Source organism: Hipposideros armiger, unplaced genomic scaffold, assembly GCF_001890085.2.
Source record: "Hipposideros armiger isolate ML-2016 unplaced genomic scaffold, ASM189008v1 scaffold_12, whole genome shotgun sequence".
In the NCBI taxonomy this organism is placed as follows: Eukaryota; Metazoa; Chordata; class Mammalia; order Chiroptera; family Hipposideridae; genus Hipposideros; species Hipposideros armiger.
This window is the reverse complement of record NW_017731362.1, coordinates 4,222,044-4,231,192: the sequence shown is the minus strand read 5'-3', so window position 1 is coordinate 4,231,192 and position 9,149 is coordinate 4,222,044. Positions and strand designations below refer to the sequence as shown.

Below are 9,149 nucleotides of genomic sequence, written 5' to 3'. Positions count from 1 at the left end.
TTTTTTTTTAAGTTTGAAATGACACTATTCATTACAATAATGCTTTCTATTTTGAAGCCCCACAAGATTAATATTGTGCCGCAAAAACCCATGTGTCCTTGTCTGCAAGCTGCCAAAATAACTGGTTAAACCTATTGTCAGAAAACCTATTGTCTGGTGCTTTCTTACTGATTAAATGAGTTGGTGTTGACCCAGCATGTTGTAATAAACCAAAGTTTACAAATGAACTTGCATATACTTTACCCCACATGTAGAGGTCTGAGCAACAACCACAATAAAAGAAAGATGAGCTTTAAAAAATCTGTTTCTGTTGGCTTCTCTCACATAGTTACATCCCTTTTTATCTCTCTTTTTCAGCTTCATCTTCGGTAAAAGATGTGTGATCAGACGTTTCTAGTTAATGTATTTGGCTCCTGTGACAAATGTTTCAAACAAAGGGCTCTGAGACCAGTTTTCAAGAAATCTCAACAGCTCAGCTATTGCTCAATATGTGCAGAAATTGTAAGTGCCACTTTTTAAAAATTTAAGTGGTTACCTGTCTTAAAATGATATCTAATGTGAGGGTCCTGTGACAGATAAGTAGCTATAGAAACAGGTTACACACACATTTTCAGCACAGCTGGGCTGGGTGAAGCAGTATAGTGGGGGGGTTCGGGTGTGAGCTCTGATCTCTGACTTCCTGGGTTCAAATCCTAGTTCTATTCCTTGGTGGTTGCGTGCCCAGCGCGGGGCGCCGAGGGGGCGCTGTGCCCGCGGGCGCCGCCGGCGGGGAGGTGGGGTCGGCCGCCGCAGCTGGGTTCACAGCTGCCCGCGTCAGAGCCGGAGGGCGGGGCCGCGCGCCGAGGAGACTGCGGCTGGAGCTGCGCCTGTGGCGGCTCAGGCCTCCTCCGGCAGCTCGCCCGCATCCCCGCTCTCCGCTTCCTTCCCTGCCGCGTCCCCGCGCGAAGATGGCCACGGACGGGCTGCAAGAGAACGAGACGCTGGCGTCGCTGAAAACCGAGGCCGAGAGCCTCAAGGGCAAACTGGAGGAGGAGCGGGCCAAGCTGCACGACGTGGAGCGTGAGTGCGGGCCGGGCCGGGGGCTGCGCGCTGGGAGGCGGGCCGAGGAAACGAGACCGGGCTCCGGGGATCGGGGGTTCAGGCGGCCTGGGCCCTGGGCGGGATGCGGGCCTCGGGTGTCCCGGCGCCGGGTGAGGCACAGGGAGTAGCCGCGAGCACCCAGGCGCGCCGGTGTGGGGCAGGAACTGGGCGCCTGGTGGTAGCACCCTCTGGTCGCTGGCCTCCCAAGGAAGGATCGTGGGACCAGTTACGGTCATCACCTGCCTGAAAGATGCAAACTGATCACACTCCTGCCATTCCCAGGCGGAGCGGGGTGGAGGGGGCTGTCAGTGGTGGCAAGCACTGCAAGCCCTTGTGGGCGCGGCCTAGGGTAAACTGTCTTGTTTTTTAATTAGTTGGCTTTCTCTGCCACTGTCGTGTCTTTTCTCAGCTTTGCTTTTACACGGAACCAGACACTAATTTTAAAGCTCGTTTTTCCAATCTGCCCACTCTCCTTGGAGGTGGAGAGCCCGATGGGGGAAGGGAAGCCTAGGAGCTTACCAAATCCAACCATTGAGTTCATTTAAGGCTGTTTAAAAAGCTTTTGGATGGATGCAGTGTAGTTAGCATCAAAGAGCAATAGCACTCTTAAACTTCGTTATTGACCACTACCATAATTCAGGACAGGCTCAGTGATGTTTTTTATGAGTGAGCAATTAACCAACCAGGTGAAATCACTCTTGGCGGTTTCAGCCTCCCTTTACTGTGTCCAATGGTTCATCCTCAGCAGAGCTCAGGCTGGGGGCCAAGCTTGGGGAAGTGGCCTTATCTGCTCACTTTTCATCTCTAAGGGTGGCAGCTCCCCCTTGCTGTGCAAGGCCTCCCCTTGGAGCCCTTAGGCACACCTTTACATTGTGCCCCTGCCACTCCTATTTGGTACTACCCCCCTTTAGATTCTATTTGGAAAAGAAAAATGGGGTTCACGGTAGGTCCTTTAGCACCTGATTCCTTTCTTTGAAAATCCCTTGATAGAAGCAGGTGACCTGATTCTAGAGTATGCTGTGCTTTTGGAGGGGCCTCCTTAAAATAGGAAGCCCACTAAGCCCCTATGTCATTTAGAAACGTGTCCAGCTACAAATAACCACAAACCCCTAATAAAGCAACGAAGCCAATTGGGAGTTATTTTTCTTCCATAACAAGAACAGGGGTAGGCGGTCACCAGCTTCGGTCCAGCTGCCATCAGGGCTCCACACTTCTTTCTTCTCCACCACCCTGAGAGCAATGGCATTTGCCCCGTGATTATGTCATCACTGCCACAGCTCCAAACATCACCCCTGTATCCGGGTCAGGAAGAAGGTGGAATGTGGGTACCAGCTTCTGTTTCTCCTTTTTATCAGGAAGCAGATATTTTCCCCTAAACCTCCTTTCTCCACAACAGATTTTTGTTTACACTTCATTGACCAGAACTAGGTCACATGGCTACTGCAAGGGGGGCCTGGGAAAAGGAGAACTGAGCTGGGCACATTGCCATCCCCAAACAGAGCTGGGTCTCTGTTATCAGGGGAGAAGCAAGGAATGGAGATGGGGAGGCACAGGACAGCGTCTGCCCCGTTTCGCTTTGCAAATTCCTACACGCTGCATATGGTAATAATGATGCAATGATATGCTTTCAGTGCCTCTGAGGTAAGTCCAATGTCTCCATTTTACAGATGAGGAAACTGAGGCACAGAGAGGTGACAGGACTTTCAGAAAGACCCCAGTTAGTAAGTGGTGGGGTCAGGATTCCAGCACAGGCAGTCCGCGCTCCAGCTCAGCCTCACTTCAGCTTTGTGCTTAGTCTGGAGGGGCGCTTCAGAAACTCTTACTCAGTAGTGCCCACTGGGATATTTTGCAGCCTTTTCTGTGAATTTGTAAATTGCCTTAAGGCAGAGAGATAGTCAAGATGCAGCTTTTCAACTAGGAGCTCCCGTCCTGCCAAGGATGTTGTTCCCTCAAAGGCCAGGGCCAAATTTGGACCCACAGTAGGAGGATCTAGCCTCCCCTGGCTATAAGTCAGAGTTTTTTAGTTGAAAAGACCAGAAGTCATGTGGTCATGTTCCTGTTTATGCCCCCTGAAGCTTCCAGACCGCTCCCCGCTCCTGTAGAAAACCCTGGCTCCTCTGAGGCTCCTGTCATTTGACTGCCCTCCCTCCTGTCCTCCCCCACGCGGCTGTCTTCCGACCTCCCAGCCAGGCTCCCTCGTGTCTTAAGGACTTTGGCACATGGCTTGAGCCTGCCTTTTGACCCTAAGCCCTGACCCATTCCCACTGTCTTCGGGGTTCACAGGGGCGACCCTCCCAGCACCCTGGCCCCTCACTCCATAACAGCCCCCTGGGATCTTGTTAGCGCTCAGAGCTGCTCCTCCTCTGACCACAGTCTCCCCCCTTGGAAATCCCCGTGGTCTAGGATCATGGCGCTGTTCTCTCTTTCAGTCTCTCAGCCTCTTTCTGTACATTTTTGTGTTTTGGTGTTGTTATATAGGTGGCCCTGTGACCCCTACCCCAGTAGGAGAAACCTCTTTAGGCCATAATCTTAAAGTGACCAAGTTATCCCAGTTTGCCCGGGACTCAGGAGTAAAACAGAAATTCCTGCATCCTTCAGTCCTGGGCAAACCAGGACAGTTGGTCAGCCTTTTGTTAGCTCTGACTTGCCCAAATTCTTGGCTTAAAAATATCAACACAACAAAATTGTAGACCATAAACTTGGAGGTCAAGTGAACTTCCCCCCAATTCCGGACCCTCATTTCTTCACCTCCCGTCCCTTTGACTCTCAGACAGCATTCATTCTGTGGGGCCCTCATGCGGAAGGCAGACCCTCAGCCAACATTACATACAGGAAGTGGCTTATGTGGGTGGCCCAGGGGAAGCCAGCCTACATCAGACTCCGCAGCCCAAGGCCCCATGAGCCTGTCCATGCCTTTCCCTCATTCCTCCAGGATGTTTCCGTTATTCGCCCTGGATGTTTCTCCTTATGCCTTCAGCTTGCCTTCTACCCTTTGTAAGGGCTTCCTTGCTTGAGTCTAAGGCATTTTAGAATCATGAGGTTACATCTTGTATTAGTTTCCTATTGCTGCTGTACACATTTCCACAAACATCGTGGCTTAAAGCAACATAAATTTATTCTGTTACAGTTCTGGAGGCCAGAAGTCTAAAATGGGCCGGCAGGGCTGCATTCCTCCTGGGGGCGCTAAGGAGAACCCATTCCTTGCCTTGCCAGCTTCTAAAGGCCATCTGCATTCCTTGACTTGTGGTCCCACATCACTCCAACCTAGTTTCTGTCATCATATCTCCTTCTCTGACCCCGATCCCCCGTGATCTATACAGTCCTATAAGGACCCTGTGAATCCACTGGGCCCACCTATATAATCCAAAATAATCTTTCCATCTCAAGACCCTTAATCACATCTGCAAGCTCCTTTTGCCCCATAAGGTCACATATTCACAGGTAACGGGAATTAGAATGTGGACATCTTTGGAGAGCCTATCACACAGCCCTTAAAACTAGAGGGATCACCTGCTTCACCCTCAGTCTTCAGGCACAGAAAGTTTTCTTCTCCTCCCAACAACCCCATCCGCTTTCCTACAGATGAGGACGCAGCTGAGATCCTGGGAAGGGTTAGGGGATTTCCCTAAGGTAATGCAGCTGCTCTAAGGGGCAATGGAGAACAGGTGCCAGGGTTCAGGCTTCTTGTACAGCTGTCCTTCTCACCGTGCCAGGCCATCTCTCAGAAAGTTGAGATTTACTAAAAAGAAAAAAAGAAAAAGTAAATCCATGTGTGTATATGAAAAGGTGTCAATATTTTGAAGGAAAAGAAAACACAAAATGCTGGACAGTGTATAGAACATGATCTCATTAGCTTAAACAAGAGATGCTTGGGTATGCATCGTGTTTGTGGCAGGATACATGAGAAGCGTATCTCTAGAGAGGGCCCCCAGGGAGTGGGGGAAGTAGAGGTATTTTTCACTTTATCCCCGTGTGTGCATTTACTGCTTTTATAATAAAGAATGAATACCGGAATGGGAGTCAAGATCAAGACAAAAAAGAGAAAGTTCATCTATAGAGTCCTTAACTTGAAATGAATGGAATGATCTAGAAGACAGGCTAGAAGCAGACAGAGTGGGGAGGACACCAGGTTCATTTCAGCCGACAGGGATGGCAGCCTCATGGTCTGTGTGGGGGCTTCATCCAGCTCACAAGCTCCTCAGGGGCAGATTCTAATACTGTCTAGGAACAAAGCAACTCAGAAGATTTATGTAGTTTCTCTAAAACAAATCCAGATGAAATTTGGGCAAATCACAGGATTTATCATTGGATGCTATTCACTTTTCTGTCGGTTCTATATGTAACTTTGTGTAAGGTTTTATTCTCAAAGGCTTGTTAACCTAAAAATATAAAGGTCTTTCAAAGTGAGGCAACAAACATTTATTTGAGATGAATAAGAATAGCTATTCGGAAAGCACTATTCAGGCAGAAGCCCAGTTAATGTTCTGATTAGGAGACAAAGGCAATGGGTATTTATGAGAAAGAAAAGGGGAACAATTACATCAATAGAAGGAAGACATTTCCATTGGTGCAGATAACAGAACATAGTGATGTTAATGCTAAACAGTGTTTGTAATTTTCAGTCTCCTCCTCTTCAGTCCAGTAATCACAATAACTGCCTTCTTCTTATCTTTGCAAACAGTTCTTTGGGGCCCAATGTTTCTTTAGCCCCAGTCCAAAGGTTATTTTTCCCTGTTTTAACTTTCTGAAGGTTTGAAGGCATACGATGTGCAAGGCAGTTCTTCTGGCATAACAGCTCCAGGTCCATTTTAAAGTGGCTCAATTTTTCTGTTGTTGTTTTGGGAAGGCTTTATGGCTGGAACCCTGGACGATTCTGATATTATGGTGTAGGGAGAAATCTATGAAAACCAGATTTCTGGATTAGTCTAAAGCAAGTATGTTGATTCACGCTGCCTGCACTGAGGCTTATAGAAGTGAGTTTCCCTGTAGTTATCCTCTCAGGCTGCTCTTGCACATGCTGCCTGCAGCCACCAGAGGGAGCAGAAAGCAAACCTGCCTTTATTTCTTCCCCCCATACTTTGCTCTGCATTCATAATGCACACGAGCTAGCCAATGCAAATGTTTTTAGAATAACGTCATAATAAACTAATGCTGTCTGTAGCAAATTTAGAAATATAAAAGAAAACAAATCATCCATAATTGCACCACCCAGAGGTAGCCACTGTTAATATTTTGATAAATTTCATAGCTCATGTTTTTATGTTTGTGTATGTATCTACTCGCATACTTGGGACTATAGTAGGTACAGAGCTGGAGCCCAGTTTTAATTTAACACAATGGATTGAAGAGCTCCCCATGTCATTTACAGTTCTTTTTAATGTCACTGTTTAAAAATTATTACATGGTATTTCTCATAGTATTCCATCTTAAATGCTGTACCATAGCTTAACCCTTCTAACTTTTCATTAGGGAACTCAGGGTAGGACTCTCTTTGTGTGGCTAATACATGGTTTTAAGGCAATTCAAAATCTCTGACAAACTCAAGTGAGGTAATACGCTTTAGATGTTTTCCAGGCGTTGGAGGGTTTCTGTACATCTCACCCCATTCTACCTTGGGGTGGAATCAGAATGAGTTTTTGAAAATTAGCTTTGGATGATTTTTCCTCCTTGATTCCTTTGATCTACCAAATAGTGGCCATGAAAAGACTGCATATTGGTACAAAATTTAGATAGTGATGCAAGATCATTTTTTAAATACTTCTGTTTTCCTGTTTAAGACATCTCCCTTGTCTTTGACCTTGTCTTCAGTATTTATAATAACTTCACGATGTTTATTTTCAGGGCGATTTTAGAGCTTGTCCATGCTCAGGACATTTTTTATTTCATGGCCTTGTGGAATGACAAGAAGGACCCTACTGCGTATTTTCACTTTATGAATTTCCATGGCTTGAATTCTTGTGTAGTGACCTGCACACTATACATTTTAAGTTCATATGTGCACAGATTATAAAATAAGTAGCAAAACTACTCCCTGAAAGTTGAGAGGAAGCCACATCTTGATGAAAAGTTAATCTTTGCTAAAAAGAGGATTCTGGATGATTTCCAAGGCTCCACCTAGATAAACTCTTCACACCCTGTTTTACCGAGGAGGGCACAGGCTCAGAGGAGATATTCGCTTACCACTAACTTTTAAATTGTGTCCTCCCCTCAGGCCTCATTTTCCTTTACCGAGAAGTGACAGGGTGGGTGCAGCTCACTGGCCTGCACATGTGCCGTTTGGACCTTGGGGGCCAGAGGGTGAGAGGTGTGCTGAGCAGACAGATGTGCCTCTGAGCCCGGCGTCCTCCCCTGTCTATTCTCCAGCTCGGCTCTGCCTTATTTTCTGTAATGAAATTCTAGTAAGATGTTCTCTCTAAGAGGAAGTGAACGAGGGCAGGGAGAAGTGGACTTCTACAACTCAAATGGACTGCCAGACCTCAGGCCCCAGGCAGGATGGGTTCAGCCCTGCGCTCCTGGTGTCCTGTCTCCCAGGTGTGGTGCTCAGCACTTCTTGTGGAGTCGCTAAGGTCTCTCCTGGCTCTAACTTTCCACCACTTTCCCAGCCAGGACCAGGGCGGGTTTCTTAACTCCTGGTCTAGAGTCCCTATCTGATCTATTGCTCGGACTACATCAAGAAATGTGGGGGATCCAAGGTTGGGGTGTCTCCTGGACTGAGAAGCCATTATCACTGCATCCCTTAGTCCTTAATTTTCTAAAGAATTACAGCCACCTGCCCAGAATTAGCCTCTCTCTGGGAGGTGTTTATCTGTTCTTAGGGGTCTGAGTGTGCGTGGGCATAAGGGCCTTAGCGCCTTTAGCCTCTTGGAGCTTTAGTTTCCTTTTTTGTAGAAATGGGGGTAAAGCCTGTATCCTCAGGCTATGTGTAAAGCTCTCAGCCCAGCTCCTGTCACTCAGGAGACATGCAGTAAGTGGTGGGTAATGGCAACGTGCTTGGAAAGCCTTTAAAAATGTGCTTTCCCTTTGACTCAGCAATGCCATGATTTGGAATGTATCTAAGGACTAAAGCAGTACAAGGCATCAGGGCAGCCGTGAAACATAAGTGTCCACTCATAGGCAGATTTTAGATCATGGTCCATCCATACAGTGGAATGTTATGCAGTCATTTAAAATGAGAGATAATGACATTTGACATGAAAAGACACCCACAAATACCAGGGGTGCCAAAAAATATATACAAGTGGACGCTTTGGTCAGCGTTGCTCAAGCAGTAGTTCGCCGCAATCAGAAGTGTCTGGACCCTGATGGTAACCACTTTGAGCACCTCTTGTAATTGCAGAAGTCAAACGTGACTGTGTTCATCTTTGTTATCAGTATATATTGAGTATTACAATTTTAATAGTTTTTTCCTTTCTTAAGTGTGCATACATTTTTTTGGCACCCTCTGTATATCAGCTGAAAAAACAGGTCCCCAAAATTGTATGTGGAGTGTAATCTGCTTACACACATATGCATGTGCACATATATGTAGAGAAAAGGTCTGGCAGGATATACACCGAATGTTAAGAGTGGTTGGGCTAAGCAGAATTATGAGTGATCCTATGTTTCTATTTTCTGATTATTTTCAGTGGGTACACGCTTCTATAATTTTATTTAAATAAATCAAGAAACATCCCTCTCCCTATCCATAACCTCTGTTCATTCTCCCCTTCTCGCCTATCCTAAACACAGTCTCTAGTTTTCATGGTCCTTCCAGCCTTTCCATTTCAGAAGCCCTCTCTGCCCCGGGTTATGTTGTCTGATTCTCTAGTCCCCAACCCCTAGCACCGCAACTCTTACATTTTTTATTCCTATCCTGGCAGATAACCTGCTAGGCACTTTAATAACATTCTTTGCTTTCTCAGTTAAACCTCAAGACACCCCCACAGATTATGGTTTCAGTGTTCATTTTCTGACTGTGGTAATTATACTTGGTTATATAAGAGTTCCTTGGTTTTAGGAAATACACACTGAAATGTTTAGAGGAATGAGAGGGAGGGAGGGAGAGAGGGAGGGAGCAGGGGAGGGAAGAA

At 46.6% G+C, this 9,149-nt stretch overlaps 1 protein-coding gene across 3 annotated transcripts in view; it reads left to right on the top strand.

Moving 5' to 3' along the window:
- Positions 1–9,149, top strand: part of GNB5 (G protein subunit beta 5) — a 42,602-nt gene that overhangs the window by 5,927 nt on the left and 27,526 nt on the right. For 2 of the 3 annotated variants that reach the window (XM_019664979.1, XM_019664968.1), the window contains exons 2-3: positions 358–501; positions 948–1,059. In XM_019664979.1, the coding sequence (XP_019520524.1) occupies positions 376–501; positions 948–1,059 (238 nt within the window). In that variant the 5' untranslated portion in view covers positions 358–375. Of the gene's footprint in view, positions 1–357; positions 502–786; positions 1,060–9,149 lie in introns of those variants that run through there. The other variant, XM_019664990.1, reaches the window with a different exon arrangement.